The 21698-nt window shown below is 35.0% G+C and overlaps 2 protein-coding genes across 4 annotated transcripts in view; both read left to right on the forward strand.

Annotated features, from left to right (window-relative positions):
* JAKMIP1 (janus kinase and microtubule interacting protein 1) overlaps positions 1 to 21698 on the forward strand; it is a 144069-nt gene that overhangs the window by 93381 nt on the left and 28990 nt on the right. For all 3 annotated transcript variants that reach the window (XM_077782752.2, XM_085577668.1, XM_077782754.2), the window contains 7 exons: positions 7203 to 7331; positions 8534 to 8662; positions 10493 to 10576; positions 14216 to 14278; positions 15445 to 15543; positions 18524 to 18625; positions 21428 to 21481. In XM_077782752.2, the coding sequence (XP_077638878.1) occupies positions 7203 to 7331; positions 8534 to 8662; positions 10493 to 10576; positions 14216 to 14278; positions 15445 to 15543; positions 18524 to 18625; positions 21428 to 21481 (660 nt within the window). The remainder of the gene's footprint in view (positions 1 to 7202; positions 7332 to 8533; positions 8663 to 10492; positions 10577 to 14215; positions 14279 to 15444; positions 15544 to 18523; positions 18626 to 21427; positions 21482 to 21698) is intronic.
* On the forward strand, positions 1199 to 7331 carry LOC144246212 (uncharacterized). Its single transcript, XM_077782760.2, has 2 exons — positions 1199 to 3116; positions 7203 to 7331. Exons 1-2 carry the CDS (start codon positions 3011 to 3013, stop codon positions 7232 to 7234), a joined length of 138 nt encoding a protein of 45 aa, XP_077638886.1. The 5' UTR covers positions 1199 to 3010; the 3' UTR covers positions 7235 to 7331.

Genomic DNA, 21698 nt, shown 5'->3' on the forward strand with positions numbered 1-21698 from the left:
ACATTAGCAGCCTGGAGCGTGTGTGTGGGAGGTGGGAAATGGAGTAAGAGGGAAAAAATGGAAATGAGGAGTAGAGCTATCATTATCATCTATGTAGCTTAACATGTATTCTGTCATAAATGGGTGCCTTGTGTCAGGGTGTTCTGCATAGTCTATTCCTGGTAACCTCCAGGTGGTGCTTTTTTATTGCTCTGCACTCTAATGCCTATATTCTGAAAAATTTATCCTTTGTGACTCTCTATTTTACTGGTAGTTTCTTCAAATTCTGTTTCTGATAACAATGTGTATTTTACATAGGAAAAAAGAAAAAAAAATCAGAAGTAACAATATATCCTGACAAATATATTTGCAGCAACTGTAAACCATTCTTTCATGATGTAGTGTAACTGGCAACTTGTGTTTTGAGAGCAACTTCAAAAAAAGAGTGCAAAAAAAAGTGTGTATATATATATATATGTGTATGCAACTTATACTGTACTTTTAATAGTTTTCCCTAATTATGAGCCTTTATCTGACTGTAAGTCAAATGTGTGAGATCATTTGCTAAATTGTAAAATTTATAATGAAACAAAACCAGTTAAGTCAATTTTTAGGTGTTTAGGAATTTCTGTAGGCTGAGAACTTCAATAAATATGCATTTATGTCTTGAAAATGCTCTGTGTTAGTAGAACTTCAGCTGATGAAGGTGCTGTACCTTTCCTATTTTGTCTTGAGCAACCTGATGCTTTTGTGGTCTCTTCTTTTCCTTACCAGCCAAAGCAGGAGTTGGAGAGAAGCATGAGGATTGGAGAGAATGGGCATGATATCATTAAAATTTTTGTGGCAATGCTTTTTTCTGTTTGCGAAGAGTGCTATAATATAGGGAATTCTGCAGAGTATACTGCAAGAATCGCATGCATGTGGGCAGCAGAGTTAGTAGGGGTGTGCTTCTTATTTAGGGCATAAAAGACACATCAGAAAGAACAAATTAATCGGTAGCAAACATTTCTGCTACAAATTATTCCATCCCCTGTCCATTAGCTCTTCAATGGACAGGACCATTTGAAATTCTGTGTGATGCTATCTCCAGAAAGGAAAAACAGGACTACAAAACAAAAACAAGTGAAAAAAGAGAAGGTTATGGAGAAGAGTGAATGATATTTTATGTACTATAGTAGTTACACCATATATATATATATATATATATATATATATATATATATATATATATATATATATATATATATATATATACACTAATTAATATAGTTAACATATAGCTGTATTTAAACTTTCTAAATGAGCTAATTCCTTAAGGAATTAAAGAAATAATCAGTAATACTACGGTACCATTACCTGCCAGTGGATAAACCTGTAGCCTATTTACATTTATATGCAGTGTTGACTCACGGTTTAACTGCAGTTGGTGTTAACTTCTAAAAATCCAGTCCTGGCACACAGGCTGATTGCCTTCCAGGCCACCTGTGTGATCCTGTGAGGATCAAAATCCTCAAAGGAAGCTGTGTTTCCCCCAGTTTTCCAACAGTTTTTAATTTAAATAATCTATGTGGAATGGATGGTTTACTCAGATGAGCTGGGATTTTGCCATTTCATCATGTCTGTTTTTACAGCCCATATCAGCAATCCAGAAGAAATTTGTAGAATTTATTTAACAGAGAGTTGCAAACGTTGGTTAGATGTCAGTAATGGACATGAGATACTGACATCTCACTCTGGACAGAGTGGTAACATTAAGTGGTTGGAATTAGGCATCTAAATAGGACATATGAGTTTTGGCCTAAAATTGCCTGGTTTTCTCCAAGACTATAAAGGCAGTCTAAGATGAGTTGTTTTATATGTAGACATGCACAGCAGAAGTGTATTTCTGACTATTATCTCTGCAAGATTTTTACCTCATACAGATTATATAACATTTATAGAATAGTAGTGAAATTATATGCTAACCTGTCCTTGGAAAAATAAGTTTCTGATCTAAGTCTTTGGCTTTGATTTTCTAAGGTTTGTTAAATGTAAAATTAGGATTAACACAGTGAATTAACAAGTTTGGCTGGTGGAGTTGTATCTATTTCTGAATGTGTCCCATTCCCTGTGACAAAGTGAAGGAGAAAATAACTCATAAGAATGAGTTTTCATAAAAGTGATCAGATAAGCTCAGTGTGGAAGGCATAGAATGATTTTTTTTCTGTTCTAATAACCAGGAATGTGGTGCCAGGGTGAAGATTTACACTCATCTGTTGCAGATTTTCCTAAATGGGTGCTTTTAGACTCCAGCTTCCTTCATTCCTGAGATGGTCTCACTGCAGAGAGTCTGTGGTTGTTTTCTAATGAGTCTAATTTTTCTAATGAGTATTTTCCTGACAGTTGTTTATGTTGTCTGGAACAGAATCCATGGAATGCCTTTCTCCATCTTTAAGACATCTTGTGTGAATGATCTGCCAATAGCCTTTACAGCCCTGAACATCAGTTCAGCTGAGGAGCTTCTGAAAATTCCACATTTCCTGGTTTTGTAATTAGCTATCAGTGCTATTTTTGGAGCTCTGTAGGTGCACTAGGTTACTGTTGCTACTGCAGCTTTCACTGAGCACTCTTTAAATTCCCAAGGAGTCCATGGAACAATGCTGGCAACTGGTTCAGGTTCCCTGAGGAAAGGAGCAGCAAAGTGGGGTGGGCTTTATAACCTCTGTCCTTGCAAGGTCTTCAGAGGAGTGATTAGTGACTCTGTGTAGTCAGGTACCTGATTCTTTCCGAGGTGCTTTTTAATTTTTTTTTTTTTAATTTTTGTTGTGAAATAATCAAGAAACTTCAGAAGCAGTATCTAATAATATATTGTTTATTTTTGACATGTGGAATGGAGTTACATTCATTCCATGATGGATGGAGTCATGCATTTGAAATAAGACATATTTACCCAGCTTATTTGGTAACTGCAGGACTCTCTGGATTGTGCCTTTTTTTAAACTTTAATAAATGAACTGTATTTGCAGTAGTGGAAAGCCTGCACAGTGGTGTGATGGAGTTCATATTTCTTGTTTTATATTTTTCTTTTTTTCTCTGCCTCTGTGCTTTGGTGTGCCTATATTTTTCTGGCTGCCAAGAAATGACATATAAGCATGAAGGTAAGAAGCTACTGATGAGCACATCTGATTGTATTACAAGGAAATATATCTTGGATCATTTTCATCATGTTAGATTAAATCCCTTAAAATGAGGTATTTAAATGTAAAATGAAACTCCTTTAGCAATAGAGAAATCAGATTATATTGAAATTTGCATATAGTGTAGTTTATGTGTCACTGTTGATTTATAGTAGCCTAAACTTTGATGTTTACTGAGCACCATCATTCAGTAGAAGGATTAATACTTGAGTTATAAAGAGCTAATGCATAATTTTACTTTAAAATTATATTAAAACATCACTATAAATTCACATGAAAAATACTTGCTATTAAATGCATGGCAATAGTCAGTGGAAATTATAACTAAAATCAGAATTTTTCTGCAATTTACATGACTATTTTCTCAGTTAAGAAGTTGTGATTTAGAAATAAGAAATGTGCAAACAAAAATAAAGCAATTTCTAAGTTGCTAATTGAGAATGTTGCCATTTTTAAAAAAGTTTGAATGAAACGTTATTAATCATAGTTTATATAGTTAGAAAAATCCAGTGAGTATTGTACATTTCTGCATACTTTTCAGAAATTATTGTGGTTTAAGCTTTTCAGGCATGCGTGGAATCTCCCTTGGAGCTGATATATTTATTGATGCTTTATTATTTATTTCAGTATTTATCTACAACTTTATGACTCACATGTCTTTCTTTCGAGTATTTTTTTTTTATTTTTTCCTCTCTCTACAGCTGTTCCCTTGTGAATTAATTTGTTTTGGTTTTGCTGTGAGTCAGTTCTCATAGTTGGTTGTTTCAGATTCTAGATGATCAACAATAAAACTGCCTGTTTTGTAATTATGTCATGAAGCAATTCATACATGTGCAGGTAATATACAATAATTAAATACCTTACCTCTATTTCCATGGAATGGATCTGCTCTACAAAATTATAAATATACAGCTTTTCTAAAAATGAAGGAGTCTTAAAAATAAATGGTTCACTTGTAACTCCAAGTATTACAGGCAGTCTTTATAGCATTTAAAAGTTTTTGACTTTTAACTCTCCTTTAAGTGTTGGGGATTTTTAGTGTGATGGGAAATACTAAGGGGTTTTTTTTCAGAATTCCATCATAGCCAATAATCAAGTGGTTTATTTCTTGATATGTATGTATTCTTCCACCACTTTTGCCACAAGTGAAATGTTCAAATAATTTTTCACAATAATGGCATTGCTTTAAGTGTTTTCCCCATCCTATACACCTTTTTGCAAAATTAAAATCACTGTTGTTTTGCTTATATATTTTCATTTCTTGAAATGGCATGGGTGAGTGTGTGCATGCAGGGTTAAAGGAAGACATATATTTGACCTGAGTTACCTAAAAGTGACTGTGCAGCAGAGATGTAGCAAAAAATCCCATAGGTGGTAGGTCTTACTGTCATTTCCAATTAAGCTGCTGCTGAGCCTCATGGTACTGTGATCTCTGTGCCATTTGATAATAAATTGGAGATCTGTTCTCCATCTTTTAGAAGTCCCTTCTGCCAGCCTTTGCAAAGTCAAGACTTGACTCTTACTTTGTTTACCTGCCACCATCTTCTTTACCTTCTTCATAAACAAGACAGTACCATAAAATGTACCTTCTTGTTTATGAAACTGTATCTTCAGATCAGTTTGGAGTCAGGAAAGTGAGTTGAGCTGGCTACTCAGACTGTAAATTTGTCTTCCTTGCAACTTGAAGTAGCACCATTTCTTTAACTCTATTTTCAACTTCCAATATTTATTTGTAGTGTTACTGTTACATGGTTGTAAGCTGCAACCAGTATTCAGTGGGGGAGGAAGGTTGGATGGGCCATCTCCCAAGGACTCATGACCCCTTGTGTTTCATGGTAAACCTTTGTACTTACAGAAGAGAAGTCTGAAATGCTTTTAATTCAAGCGAGAGTAAATACATTACCTTTCTGGATAAGTCTTTGTATTTTTAGAATAGAGTTTAAACCTCTTCCTTGTGCCCTTTGTGTTGTTAAGTAGGGCAGAAAGGTGAACTGGTGAATGCTGGAGGAAAGGATTAGATTATTCCAGGGAACTGTTTGTCTTAAGCTCCTTGGACATCGATCTGCCTGGTGGAAGATCACAGTGCTTCCTGGACAAGTGAGGAAAGACTTATGTCTTTCCAGCACTGTGGCACTATAACTGTGATCTTATGAATTCACAAAGTAGTGGTCTAGTAGCTTGCAAAAGGAAATTTGTTTCTCAAGGTTGTTTGTAAGCTCATTGCCTTTTGTGCTGCATCATATTTATCTGCATGCATATGGATAAACAGGGTGTTAAGAAAAGATACGGCTTCTTGGGTTTCTGAGTGAAAGTTTTTAAGTACTGTTTGAAGGGGTCTTCTTTAGTGGAGCAGTTGAGTGATTCAGGACATGACCTTGGAGCTGTCTTTGGCAGTTTGAGTGGAATTAGCTGTACTGTGAAACTGTTATGGACTTGTTCAGCTTATGAGTGATGAGGTTGTGACCTGGTGGACCGTGGTGACCAGGGCTGCAGACTGTAAATGGAGCATATGGTGTCATGCATGCAAGCAGAATGTCACACCTACAGGCTTGATTTTTTGGTACCTGTTAAATCAAAACAGAGTATTTTGACTGGTGATGGGAGCTGTGCTGAACCAAAAGAATATAGTGAGCATTAGGGCTCTGTGAGGAAGAGAAGACCATACTTATGTAGATATACTCGAAAGAAATCTCTAAGGTTAGGTAAGTCTGGAAAACTGCAAGGAAAAATAAATATTTGGAAATCATCACGAGACAGGTCATTATAGTTAAAATTTTTCAGTATCTTGAATTAAATTGATTGACCACAATTCTTTGCTGAAAAGTAGGATTCATGATGCTTGGAATTAATAACTGACATTGCTTTGAATTAATAATAACATGCTTGGAATTAATAACAACTTTTTTAATCCTTATGGCTATTTTAATGAACAAGCTATTATCTTCTTATAGACAACCTCTGATATGTATTTGAAAAAAAACCCAAACAGAAAATGTGACATCAGGATCTGTGCTTCAGTATCAAGCAGTGGCAAAACATGTAGAGATCTTTCTTCATCTTCTTACAGCCACCTCTCTCCACTACCCTCTCTATCTAGGCTTCTTCATAACCTGGATCCATTTTTCAGCAGCACACTTTTAAAAATATTCTCAGTTTTCTTGCTTCTCTGAAATTGTGTTGGATTATTAAAATATTTGTGTGGCGTAAGAAGTTATGCTTTCTATTAATTAATAAATGTTAAAAACCTTATTTTCTAGTTGAATAAACAAAAAAAAAATTAACAGTTTAATTTCCATGGCAATTTGCTGCTTTCTGTGACTGTGTTTATACAAAAAAATCAAATTTTTCACAACTGATATTGTACTCATTTCCACTAGCTACTAATTTTCTCTAGTTATCTCTAAGTATGCATTTCATTGATAATGTGTAAAATTTTTTAAATTTGCAGTGCAATGCTGCTTTTCCCTAGACACACCTTTTTGGTTAGGCATAGTATCGGAGCAAACGTTAAAAAAAAATAGAACGATTATATTGAAAAAAATAAATGGCAAGCATTAATTTATACTTATTTATACTTTTAAGTAGAGCTTTGCAAACCAGGATTTTTTTTTTTTTTTTGCAATTATTATAAGCAATTGAATTTGTTCCACCTTGGTCTTCAGAATACTTTCTGTTCCTTTTGGTTGCACATGTTATATGTTGCGTTGTTCTGTCTTACTTTCTTCTGAATAGATACTGGATTTCTCTACTGAAAATCTTATAAGGACTTGTGTGACTTTGGTAATTAGGTTTTATACTTTTGCTAAAGCATTATTCTTTAGGTATTTACCTCATCTCTGCTCTATGTCCAGTTCTGTTCTTGGAGATGCTTCCACAAATTATGTTGAAAAAGTAACTTATTTAATCAGAGAAGAAGAGTTTGCACTGGAACCTTTCTTCCTAAATACTAAAATAAATCATCAGAGAAGGCTCTTGGTTACTGCTTATTTGGTCATTGGGGCTTTTCATCTGTTTTGCTACTAGCTAAAAAAAACCCTAATTTTTCAGAGGCATGTTGTGGAGACATTTTTTGGATTTGATGAAGAATCTCTTGATTCAGAAACTTCATCTGTAACTTCATACAACACAGACAAAACAGACAGGACACCTGCAACACCAGAAGAGGATTTGGAAGATGTAAGTGGTAACTGATTCATTCTTCTTTCTACTTCTTGAATAACTACAAAGTTTCAGCTATTGTACCACATGAACTGTGAAAGATTTGGCAGAGAATTCCTTTGGGTTTTTTTCAAGTCTGGTAACATATACACTTTGCAATAAAATTAATAAGATAATATTCTGCCTGACAGATTTGGCAGATATTGGTGTGAGAAATATTTTTTTTCCTCAAACTCTTTCTTATTAGCCATTTGAAAATGAATAGGCATATTGCTTTGCCAATAGTCAATACTTACTACACAATAGTTTGCCTTTCAACCTTTATTTGACTGTTTTGATACAATCAGGATTTTCTTTCTTTGCTCACAATACTCAGAGAGTCCTTTGCAATGCCTGAAGGCTTAAATGATCACAGGTAGCAAATACCCAGTGAGATGTTTTATCTCAGCTCTGTGACACTCACTGCTGCTGGCCCACTTTGGAAGATGGCGTGCGTGAGCACAAAGCACGAATTAGATGCTCCTTTTCATCTTTCTTTCTTGTTCACTAATTTCTGTCTAATACTCCTTAGAAGAAGCTTCCTTTTTTCCCTGGGTTTAGTGTCTAATAATATTATAATCTCTTTTCCTTAGAACTCAAGTTCTTGGAGCAAAAATTAATTAAAGCTAAGGACATTTATTGTCCTCACCAGTATATAGAAGACCTTATAAAGTTAAAGTTAGTAGCTCAAAATTCTAGGATGATAAAGACTATGAAAATACTTTGTCTTAAAAGAATGAATTTAAGAAAATATATTTGAAATTATTTTGAAATGTAACTTCTGTGCTTTACCCTGGCATTGTAGAGAGCAAGTGTAAGGAGGGAAGGGTGGACTGCATGAGAAATAGAACAAATACCTTCTGAGACCCCTCTGGCTCCGGAGTTGCTGAAGACAGTGTTGCACAAAACTGTTCCCTCTCATCTTTTCCCAGGCAGTTTTCCCATTTCTGTGCATTGCTGTCTTACATGGCAACTTACACTGTCCTTAAATTGTGTGGTAGACACAGTTGCTCATCATCCTTCCTTCCTTTCCTTTCCACTTGTTTTTGGATTTTATACCTTTATTAAACTTTGAAACTTAGTATGAGCTGTGTTGCTTGTTTGTGAGTCTGTCTTCTGTACAGACAAACCCATTATTAAATATATTTATACTAACCCACTTTTTCCCCCTTTTCATTAAGAGCACGCCTAAAGAAGAAGCTGAACTCAGGTTTTGCCAGCTAACAAGAGAGTATCAAGCTTTGCAAAGAGCATATGCATTGCTCCAGGAACAAGTTGGTGGAACCCTGGATGCAGAGAGAGAAGCAAGGGTAATTTTTTAACTTAAATTCTTTTAACTCTGAAAGAGTAGAAAAAGCTGAAACAATTTGTAATAGCAGGAGGTATCTTTGCAGGTCAGTGAAATGCAAAGCCCAATGTTTTTGAGGATTAGAGGATGTCATAAGGTGATAATTTAGATTCATCTGGTGCAATCAGAACAAAGATGTCATTATACTTTATTTTAACATGTATAATAAATAAAAGATTTCTATGCTGTGAGAGCGATAACCCAGTTGAACCTGCAATTTGGATAGTGACATGATGGATTTTAAATGAATCGCAGGGTAGGTTGTTACAGGGGCATAGGTACTTCCATCATATGAGTATATTAAAAATCTCCCAAATCTGCATCAAAAATCTGACCCAACTCATGGTGCTGGCTCACTGGAAAGCAGTTTTGCACACCAGGAAGTGGGGTTCCTCATATTTTATTCCCTCTACAACTTCCCAAAACCCCAAAAATGGAGAAACATATTAAATAATAAGTACATGTGGCCACTGTACTGTGCCACTGCAGTGCGTTGCTAAGAATGCCAAAGAAAAATTATTTTAATGTGTTTAAAAATTACTGGTGGGAAAGGACTGAACCAAGCTACAGTTCTTTTCTATTTTTTTCCTGTGAAATATAGTTCTTATAATAGTAAAATTACTGCTTTATGGCTTTATTTGTTAGATTTCTTAGCATCTTACAAAAGTCTAGTCAGTTCTGACTCTCTTTTTAAGTAGGACACTTAGCCAAGGAAAGCTATAAAGACTTTTGAAGATCACTTCTGAAGATAGAATTAGGACGGGGGGCAGAACTCCACCTACTGTTAAAAAAGGATTTCAGGGGCAGTCATCTATTTGCCAGTTATGAGAGGCCATTATATATTTTCTCATCTATTTGCCAGTTATGAGAGGCCATTATATATTTTCTTTGCCTTCATGGTTTTTTTTAGATTTTATTTTGCAGGCATTTACAGACTGTACTTTTTGTAGACTTGTAAATTGTTGCTGTTTCTTTTTAATGGAATTTTGGTTGTTTTGGTACACCCCTGCAAATCCATCTCTCAAGAGAGTCAGAAAGTAGTTTTTGGCATAGTTTATTTTGGTGGGATGAACATTTCCTATTACTTTTAGATGAGGCTTAGTAAGCAAAGACCCAAGGATGCAAAGATGCAGGAAAAAAAATCCCTGTAGGAATATTTAAGCTGCTTGGGTGAAAAAATACCTGAAGTAGGGTGGAAAAAATACTTGTGGAAGGTCAAGGAGCTTCAGTGGCAGAGGGTCTCCAGAAACATGTGTTTTATATCCTTTTTTGTTTACTACCTTGTATGATCCAGTGCCTTTTAGGACATCACTGGACTTAGGGGATAATACCCACTGTAGAGTAGTGGTGAGTGTAATGATTGTGTAAATGAGGAGAACTCAGCAGCATATGCTCTTTATGGGATATGTGAATTGTTTTGGGTCAATGTATTTCATTTACCTAAAGGCCTTTTTCAGTACTTAATGCAATTCTCTTTCTCCCTTGTCCCTTTTTCCCCAATTGCCTTATGTTACTAAAGCTTCTAAATAGCTTCTTAGAGCTCTTTCAGTTTCTAAATGTATTTTTTTCTTCCCCTAGTAAGAACTTTCTCACTGAATATGGGATGTTAACATCTTTTAAGGCTAGGAAGGAAAAATCCTGTTAAACTGGTGGCTTCAAATGTCGTAAACATAAACACAAAAGTAACTATTTTAATGAAAAATATCAAAAGCTGATAGGACAGCCCATAAAATAGTCGAAAATATATTTAATTTTGATTTCTCCTTCCTCCCTCCCCCCTTCCCACCCCTAGACTCGTGAACAACTGCAAGCTGATCTTCTCAGGTGTCAGGCAAAAATTGAGGACCTGGAGAAAGCTCTAATGGAGAAGGGGCAGGTAAAAGGCTCTCTTAATGTGCTCCACCACATCATGTTCTCCATTGCATGCAGTGGTGCCCTGGCCATCTTCGCTGCTTACTGGTGTGTTCATGTCAATGGTGCAGCTTAATTGCCACTGCAGCATTAAATCACTTAAATAAAAGAAAGGATCTTGCAGCCTAAGAAAATGTCATTACACATTCATTTTCTAACACATAATACACTAAAGGATAGTATCAAAATTACCATGGGTACATGCACATTCTGTTCCTGTTGTCATTTGGTGAAGTAAATAAATGTCATTCCTCCTCTTTTCCATTTTGTTAGTATTTGTTATAAATTCAAATAAAATAAATATTCTATATTTCTACTGGAGAATATTTTTGGTGTGTACCAAAGAAAAATTTCTAAAAACCCCAATTTCTAGACACACTAGACATGAACACTGAGCCTCTCAGGTGAATGGAAGCCACTTGTGGTGTTACTCTCCTGGCTTTAAAGCCTCAGAGAGCCCAATTGCTTTCAGATTCCCAAACCATCACACAAAGTAAAATCGGGCCTTGTGCTTCAGTATCTATAATATATGTAAATAATCACCAAAGATGTGTCTACTGGTGCATATTTTATATTGTCTAGGGCCCTCAGGAAGTCTGAATAAGAGTTATGAGCATGCATTTGCAAGTTGTTCAGTTGTGTGACTGCTAGAACACACAGTAGAATTTGGGGAGATGTTATTTTATGCTTTATTGTTTGAAATAAGAATTTAAGTTTTCAGGTAGTTTATAGTAATAAGATAGAGATAGCTATAGATATACATTTCAAAGACTGATGATCCTGTAGAAGTTAACAAAACTTACATATAATGCCAAATGAATGATAACACTATTTTTATAGTTTATTCTTTGTAATTTAAAATTTCTATAAGATTCTGTATCAATGCAAAGGTTTGGGGACCATATTAAAATTAAGGACAAAAAATAAGTTATGCTAGATTTCACACAAATTGCAATTTGCTTAGTGAATTTCATGTAAATAAAATATTACTAAAAATTGAAAATATATTATCAACCTAAAAATGATGGCCCACTGAATTTCTGGAAGAATAAATGAAACCAAAGACATCCCAAGCATCTACTGCTGCTATTTTGGTTTGTTAATAAGAAAGATGTTATGGGCAAATTCCTGTGTAGTAGAAAACATTAACAAGATAGTTGACTGTACAGTGTATAATGTAAGTACTGTGTATGCAAATAAGATAAATCAATTTGGATACCCATGTAAGGAATTACTTCTGTGATTTTTCTGCAAGAGCATTATGTCAAAAAACTATACCTGGAAATTAGAATTTAATTAGTTATCACTTTGAGATTCAGGACCACATTTTCAACATTGTATCTCTTAGCAATGCTGAGATGGTGAGCAGGGATGTGACAAGGAGCACTTTGATGTTGTTTCTGGGGGCTGCTTTGTACACTGAGCATTAGCTTTCCCCAGAGGGGATCACAATGTGTTCCTGGGAGCTCTAGCACCTGCTTGGTTCTCCTGAGCTGTTCGTATTTACAGTCAACAAAATAAATTGTTGTATGATAAACTGAATTCTTTGTGCACTATGTGATTTTTTAAAAAATTATTCTATTACTACTTTGCCATTTAAATGTCATGGTAGTGATGATGATTTAGTAATAATTGTGGAATGTTCATTCTGGGAGCCAGCCCCTAAAGTGTATTTGTAAAGGAAATAATGAATCAGAAGTACATTATCCCTGAAAATTTCCTGAAGTCAATTTCATAGCATGAGATTAGAAGCTTATTGTTAAAAAATTATGTGAAGCTTTGTTTATAACAATTTATGTGTAATTTCAAAGTAACTGTCAATGGTTTTTGTTAATCTCTCTTCTGGCTGGACCTGTCAGTATTGCCCCAGAAGTAACACAAAATTAAGAATCCATTTCTGCATGGTACATTGAGGTGCATGCATAGGAAATTTTATTTTAAGTGAATAAATTCTTAAAACATATTAACAATGTCAAATAATAAATCTAGAAGTATTGGAGTATGCAATGTGCCAGGTGGATGAATGTTCAACTGTCTCAGTGATCTGCTGTGTAAATTCAAGTCTGCTGGAGTTAAGGTTTTGTCAAAAAGTGTAGTTGAACTCCATCAAGAAAAATGCAGAAATTTATTATCAATAGAGCAGATTGCTCTGTTTTTTCTGCTTGCATGAACTGGAGTAGTTGAAGCTGCAGTCTGATATAGCTGGTGAACCTTGCCATGTGGGTACATTTACCATATCCATGCTTTGGGATATCCACCCCTAAGTCTGTGCATGCAATTCTTCATTCCTTGACCTTAGAAAAATGCTAGTTTAATACTAAACTAGATACCAGATTTTATTTTCAACAGTTCTTTCACTTGCCTCAAAAATTCTTGACAAGTGTAATGCCTTGCAGTACTCATTTTAGTGTGCTATTCTTATCACAACCATGAAGAGCCTGTTTGTTACATGAAATGCATTTGTGTATATGAGTGGAAAAAGGGAGAGAGAACAGTACAACATGAAATTGTAGTAGACAGTAAGTAGAAAATCTAAAATGTTTAAAAAAATGCTAACTGGAGTCAATATAATATCATAATATTTTAGATTGAAATTTTAAGGATATTTGATGGGCTGGAATATCCAGATTTCATTGATTCCTTATGCAACATCAGTGTGCAAATATCTTCCTGGAAAAGAACTTCAGTTCTTTAGTAAATGTCTTTAGTAAAGACATTTAGATTTTAAATAAATCATCCCTTGAACATAGAAGATAATTTGATCTAGAGTTAGTATGGTGTATGAAGTGTTGGATATTGTTTTAATAAACTTTTTAGAGCAGCATGAGCAAGGTTATGTAAATAGATTTCTCTGTAGGAAAAACAAGAGCAAATTTGGCTGTTATAATCCATTAAATCTGAATGTCCAGCAATGGCTGGCCATGAGTTTTTGTAGCTTGGCTCTTTAAAGGGATATTTGATGAGGCCTTTTGAAGCTATGGGAAAACCTAAAAGGAAAGATGTGTTTTGGAACAAATGATTAATTGGAAATACAGTTTCCAAATGGAATATACAACGTCTTGAATCACTTCCCTTCCTCCACAGCCTTGAATTTCTTGTCACAAACACTGTGTATTAGCCAGATTCTCAGATTTTTAGCAGAGAGTGATTAACTTTATATTTCTAAAGCTTATTTTTGGTCATTTGGGGTAATAAAAGTATTTTCATCCCTTTCTCCCTTTGGATTTGTATTGCACTACTTAAAATTGGATGATCTTGCAAGCTAGTTTCCAAACCTTTGCAATAGCAAAAAAGCAAAAGTTTTGAGTTCAGCTGAGGAAATAAATGTTTTAAAAATGACATAAAGCATATAACCCACAACTGCTACATGTAAAGATTTTAAAGCACATGCTAGCTGAAACATACTAGGAAACAAAAGACTGCTACAGGAAAGAATTTTTATTTTCACTGTAGGATAGTATGCTGCACACCCTTGAAACATTTATGATGGCTTTATGTTTCAATGTGTAACCTTGTATAATTTAATGCAAAATTATGTCTAAAATCTAATTATTGCAGTCATTCATTTGTCTTCTTTAACAAAACACATGTATTTTCCTCACAGGATTCAAAATGGGTAGAAGAAAAGCAGCTGTTAATTAGGACAAATCAGGAGTTGCTAGAGAAGGTATGTGGGAATATTTTCACCATTGCTGCCCTTTATCGTAAAAGAAATTGAATCCATTAAGTACTATAAAATCAGCATGAAATTGCTTTATTTCTCACCAGAAACAGAAATTTAAATAAAAGTCTCTGATTAAACTACCAGCATGCTTTTATAGTCTTCAGGAATCACAGCTGCTTTTTATTGTGGAATTACACGGATAGCACCAGTACAGCCCAAGCTGACTGAGGTTTCTAGTGTCCAATAAAATACACACTTACACAAAGATTATTACTCTCCTGACCACTAACAAAACTGCCAGTTCCTTTCAACATTTTTATAGCTTTTCCACACATTAAGTAATACTGATTGGTTTAATGTTCATTATATTAACTGTCTGAGATACTCAGAGCTGAGCATCTGCGTTGTTCTTTGTTGACAGTGGTGGGAAAGTTGGCTAGTCAGCTCAGGAATACAAAGAACTGATTTTGTTAATTAGTAGCTTAATATTAATATAATACTAATAAGATAACCAAATAAAATATCATTATTAGAAGTAGCTACAGCCAGGTTTAATTTACTTGGACACTTACATGGGCACTATAAATGTTAAAGTACATTATGCCAGATGTTACACTTCTGTTTAGTTTTGTACAAAGAAAAGTATCACCCAGTTAAACTAGACAGTAGACCAAAGCTATTAGTTGGCATAATTAATAGCCAGTATTGAATTTCTATTTTGTCATTGTTAGTACCCCAAGGCAAAATTCTGGCAAATTAAAAAGCAGTCATTAAAACCACACCACTGTTGTCCTTCATATACTGCAAAAATATTAGATGTCTAATTAGGCAGAAACAATGTGAACAGTCTACCCAAATGTTAATGTAATTCAGTTTAATTTGCTGGGTTTTAAAAGAAAAATTCTGCTACTTAACTTATTCAGATACAATATTCATATCACTTTTATGCTACTTCCAGATTATTACTCTAAGAGAACATTGACCATTTTCTGCCAACAGTTCTCAGAAATACTTTCTGATGTGGTGTTCCTTTTTATCTCTATGACATAGCCTGATGTGTAATGAAAAATGGAAATAATTAACAGTTTTGTCTAAACCCCTGGTTACTACTGTAAGCCGTATATTTTCTAGTACTTCCAGGGTGTTACCATGTTGTGTTTGTCTCACAGATTTACAGAATGGAACAAGAGGAGCATCAGCTGAAGAATGAGATGCAAGATGCAAAAGACCAGAATGAGCTGTTAGAATTCAGAGTGCTAGAGCTTGAAGTAAGAGATTCTCTCTGTTGCAAACTCTCAAATGGATCAGAAATTATGTTTGAACCCAAGCTGAAATTCCTGTAAAGATTACTGATGTCTGGTGCATGTTTAAGGGAAGTCACTTAGGTATCTATTTTTTAAATGTTGTATTTTGGGATAATGAAATTGATGCCACTGCCTTAATATGTTTTGGAGAGAATGCTCACTAATGTTTATAAAGATGTAATATAGCTAATATAAATTGCATATAGTTTGGTTTTCATTTAATAAAATATTTTGTTTTGCAATATTTTGCCTTTTTTATTTGTTTCATTTCCATAACTGCTCCTTTCCTGCATGTAAAATCACTTGGTATGTATTCTACAGCCTTGGCTGGCATTGATTAAATTAACACACCTTCTCACATCTTGCATGCATTGATCTGACTAAAGATCTGACACGTCCATCACATCAATGTATAATTGCTTTAAATTACATGGATTTAATATTGACAACATTCATATGAAGTAAATTTATCTTAAAAAGAAGACATTTTGATAGCAGCTTCCAAGGAATTCCTCTTACCTTAAATCCATTTTTTGTACAGTTTAAAGTGGTCATGGACTGGAAATAATTGGCTTACGTCAAAGAAAAAACCCTCAAACCTCTGGCGATGCCAAAGAAAAGTGGTAAAACAGAAATAAAACTTCTGTATGTTAAACTAAAATGTTGCCTATATAAAAAAAATTCCATATTTATATAAATGAAATAAACAAAATTATTTGTTATTAGCACTGAACATGTAGCCTGTGATTACAACCGAAAGCAATGGTTCTGATCCCCTCACAAACTGGGCTCATGTTGAATTTAGTAACACTGAAGTGTCTGTGTGTGATGCACAGTTCTCACATGGTTCTATTGCCCGATGACACATTGTTCAGTTTCAAAGATCACCAGCATTCCTAACACTGCTTAGAATAAACTCTCTGAGAAACCTGTCATTGTCACTCCTCCATTTTTATCACCCAGCACGTTTCACCAAAAATCTCGGCATGTGTAATTTCTCTGATAAAGATGAAAATGTCATGTCTTCCTGTTACGTGGACGTTCTCTTTGTCTGACATTTCTTAATCTTTTTTTAATCCTTTATCCACCATATGTTTTGATGTTGTAGCCCATTATGTTCAAAATTATGAATTTAGGTTATTAGAATTTCAGTAGATGTTCAGAAAAATAGATATGCTTTCTAATATATATATTTATATTTTATGAAAAGACTGTAAAGAAAAATTGAGAACAATTTAGGATTTGAATTGGCTGTTGCACTAGAAATTGCTTCCTTAAGTGTGGGTGTTCTTACAAGTAAAACTGTCCAAAAAGATTTAAGGAATGAACAAATATTCTTCAATACATCCTTCATGAATGTATTTTTCACGTGGAAGAATGACATCAAAAACAGCTCAGTATGTCATGTAAGGTTTTGTCATGTGCCAAAGCTTGGAAAAATTCTTTCACAGAATAACAATGGAAATATTTTTGTGTGATTGCAAGAAAAGATTTTTTTCCTTAGTAGACAAGCATGTAGACACCAATGTGACTGATAATGTAATGCTTTAGCAAACCCATCAGTTTTTCTGGTAATCAGGACAGTATTTTTTAGCACAGTTATTCCAGATGAAAATTAGGCAAAGTATAAAACACAATAATTTATTTATCAATTGTTTAGGTGAGATGAATGCAATAGCAACTAATGATTTTTTAACAATATCTAAAATCATAACTGAATTTGGGTAAGAATTAAAGTTCTGGTTTTGGTTTACTACAGCTCAGGCATTATTTAAGCCTGTTTCAGAATTAGACTGTTGATGTAAATATTATTTAAAAAAAAACTCAGAGGGGGAAAATTGCATAGACTACAGAGATTTTTCTCTTTACACTGTAGTTTCAAATTAGGCTTAACCTAATTAATGAACAAGATTTGCTATACTTTGTAACTTAAGTGAATGGATGCAACCTGCCTGCCATATCAATTAAAGCACCTAATTTGTGATTTAAGAAATGGAGTAATACATGGATGGTCATAGGAACTAAAGTACTTGTAGTAGTGGTCTCTCTGAGAAAATGAAGCTCAGGTTGCCAAAGCATCCCCTTGTAATATGGAGATGAGATCTGGTGTTTCTTGCTCATGTTCTCATGGCCAGAGAGAATTCAGAGTAAGACACAATGCCTTGGTTACCCAGAGCCTTCAGTCCAGTCATTTTTCACAGGCACATTTAAATTTAATTTAGGTAAAAATTGGTTGTTTATTATGTTATTTCTGCCTTCTGAAGAAATAATAGGTTGGTATTTTGGAGAAAAGCACGGAAGTCATGTACATGGATCAGTTTGGTTTTAGATATACTATAGCTTTAGATTAAAGGGAATTTGTAATTTTTTGTTTTGTAACAAAGAACATCATAACTGTAGAAGAGTGCTGCCTTTCAACATATTCTGACATCTCAGCTTGTGGAGTGAATGGGGATTTTAAATGCTCTAATAGGAAGGCAGACTGTAGAATAAACAGGGACCAGACACACAGGTTTAATTTTAGTGAGAAAATATTCAATAATACTATTTCATGAAGGAGTTAAATTTTTTTTTTCTGCAGATTTTTCTTTCTATTTTTTTTTATTGTTCCATGAAAGAAAAAAATAGTTAAATAAGGTTATAATCAACATAAAAACCTGCAGAGAATTTGAGGGCTCCAGTCAATTAGGGCCAGTGTTGCAAGGGTTCTGCAGCTGGGGAGTGTCAGGTATCTTTGCAGAAACTGTGCATGGAATCAGCTGGCAACTAACACTATGTTTGTATTTAGCCAAAATTATTCAAATATGGTAAAAGTAAGAGGAAATAGAATAGATTTGGAATGAGAGTAGGAATCTGCCTTTTTAATGTACAAGTATGTTTTGTAAAGGTAGGGAGTAAGTGTTAATGTATAATTGTAAATGTTTTTAAACACATCTTTCCTCAGGAGAGAGAGCGAAGGTCACCAGCATTTAATCTTCATATAACCACCTTCCCTGAAAACAATGGAAGTGCACTTCAACTGTTCTGCCATCAGGAGGGAATAAAGGTATATGCAGAGCACTGGAAACAGTTGGATGGCTAGGAACCTTTCTTGAATGACCAGTCTAATATCCAGACAAATGGTTTGACACCAGGGAAGAAAATGGAAAAAAAAAATAAAAGTTATTTTTAACTGGGGAAAGGGTTTCATAAGAATATGATCTGGTCATGTCAGGAGATCCTCAGTGAAACTGAAGGCTGGTCAGTCAAGATAATTTACATTTAGTCTCAGGAAGAATCTTGATGTTAATGTGATTCCTTGTCAGGCTTGCTACAGTGTGTGGTTCATGATATTAAATGTCTTCATCTGAGTTCAGAAATATTACATTCAGTCCTTACTTTACACCCAATTTAGTGAAGGCTTTTATTTATTGAGTGAATATGCTTAAGTTATTTGCCAAGGCCAGGGCCTTGAGGCATGAGGCACTTGACCCAGAACTCATTCAGACAGGTGGAACTCTTTTAGAACAAGAACAAGATAAACATCAGGATCTCCCTTGATTACCTTCTGATATAAGGAAGCAAGAATTACTCTTTTGACTCCTGTTCCCCATGAACAGGCTCTTTGTTCAACTTGATTTGCATGCTGGTACACTTAAGATTTAATTCAGACTTGTGTTGTCAGTCATGTTACACAATAGGGCTGGGTAACTTTTCTACAAGTAACTAAAGCATAGTCTCAGTGCCACTCACTAGTGATTTATGGTTGCATTTTTAGTTGTGTTTACAAATCCTGTAATTGGAGGCTTGTTGCTATTCTGCTATTCAGTGCTTTAATGAGCACAGTAGGATCTCTAGAGGAAATAAGCAGAAATTGTCCCTGCATATTTTGAGGAAGTTGAGTAGTCTAACAGAAAAGAGTTAAAATCTGCTTCTTACCTGCAGATTTGGTTGGCTTCTCACCTCCCAAAGCACACCAAGAGTCATCAGTTAGCATATCACCTACAAATAGAGCTGGACCCACTTTTAGCTCACCTGTTGTTCTAATCTGCATGTTGGCTATAGCAGGTACAGTGTACCGAAATCCATAATTCCCTTTTTTCCATTGTCATATGTCATCTATGCTTAAACAGGTGGATTCTTTCCAATCTGCCTTTCAGTTTGCTTACCTGGAAGATGGGGCAGTCACCTAAAATGGGCAGACTGAAATAGCTGACCTTTTATCTGTTTTCAGTGCCTTTCAAAATTACTAGCCATCAGTAGCAATGTAGATTCCAGAACGATGCAAAATCTGATTTGGTTTCTGATTCTTCTTTTATGCATCATATGGAAACAAATTATTAGAATTATTACTTCAGGCTCAATAGATGCAAGTAAATTCTATTCTTCACTAGTGTAACTCATTGGCTAAAGTTTCTGTTCAGCATTGTCAATGCTGATCGTAATCAACAGTTTTGTTTTTAACATCCATCCAAACACAAGTGTTTTAGGATCTGCACCATTTCAGAGTTAGTGATGTGCACAGTTAAATAGCTCATGTAAGCATTTGGGAACACCCCTAAAGTTTTTGGGAAGAGACAGAGGTGACCTCTCTGGATAGAAAAACTCGAAAACCACACATGGCCCTATGAAATGTTGGCCTTTTTTAAGTGCTGAATATGAATAGAAGTTGAGGGTGGCAGCAATTAACAAGGCTCTTTTGCTTTATGTACATGTATGAAGCATTTTGGACTGACATGGACTGGTCTATTCCCATGCTCTCAAGGCTTCCTGCCTTCAAATAGCATGGCTGCATACAGGCTGTCAGTGGAAATGATCCCTGGTCCATGGTAACTTTGGTCTGTTAAGTGCAGACCTAACCTGGGACAGTTCAGGAGAATGTGATTACCTGTGGTTAAACAGTTCCATGACCCTTTCCAACAACTTTTTAAACTTAAATGCAGTTCTTTGGCCTAGGAATGGATCCTGGCACCGTGTTAAATACAGACATCATGTGAATTTTATCAGAAAAAACAGCTCCCCAGGGAAGGGGTCACAGCACTGGCCTGACAGAGCTCAGGAAGTGTTTGGACAGTGCTCTCAGGTACATTATGTGACTCCTGGGGATGTGTAGGGCCAGGAGTTGTACTCAATGATCCTGATGCATCCCTTTCCAGCTCAGCATATTCTATGATTATGTGATTCCATGAATTTATGCCTCTTGTTTTTTAATCAGAGGAGTGGTTTTCTTTATTGCAGTGGCTGAGCCTTAATAAGGATGGGTTGTTTACTTCATTATCTGAGAGCTGAGTGGCAGAGAAATGTGGCTTTCTAATCAGAAAGATGATTATGAGCTGATAAGCTGTTTGGAGGAGGATGTTCAGCCCTGCATCAGTGCACATTCCAGTCTGACACTGTAAGGCTGATTTGAAACTCCATGGTTTTGTTTAAAAGCAAACCACCAAGCATACTTTCTTAGCAATTATTTGTTTATACTCTCTGTCCCTGTAACTTCTGAAGCTTGATGTGGTTGATGATCCACTCCAAACAAAAAAAAAGTCTTTTAAGCCCTTTCTCTTTATGTCTTTTAAACCTATTTATCAGTTTTGATCTTTCCTCTCATTAACAGGAGGATAAGTGTGAATAATACAAGAACATTCTGCCTTCCTGCATAGACATCCAGGTTGCTTCTTATAATTGAAAGTGACTTTTGGTTTTGTTTTAAAGTACCAGTAATTACTTTTGTAATTGTGGCGCAAAACTATGTTTCACTTATTTACACTTGAAGTCTTTTCACACACAGAAGAGAATAAAGGGTACATAAAATGTAGCACATAAAAACTGTTTCTGACCTACTTCATGAAAAATAAGTGTCAAACATCTTTTTCAGGACGTGAATATATCTGAACTTATGAAGAAGCTAGATATTCTTGGAGATAATGGGGTAACACTTTTTTACTTTTAAATGTACCTCGAGTTTCATGGTTAATTTAAAGCATTACTTTTCCACAGCAAATAATAATATCCAAGAGAGTGCACAGGGTGAATTTTTTATGCCTGTGTTTGTATGAAGAATACGAATAATTAGGAATGGGTTTTATGACATGAAATCTTTTAGTTAAACTGATGGTAGTGAAAAGAGTATTTTTCGAGGTAGGATT

Source organism: Lonchura striata, chromosome 4 (genome assembly GCF_050655825.1).
Source record: "Lonchura striata isolate lonStrDom1 chromosome 4, ASM5065582v1, whole genome shotgun sequence".
In the NCBI taxonomy this organism is placed as follows: domain Eukaryota; kingdom Metazoa; phylum Chordata; class Aves; order Passeriformes; family Estrildidae; genus Lonchura; species Lonchura striata.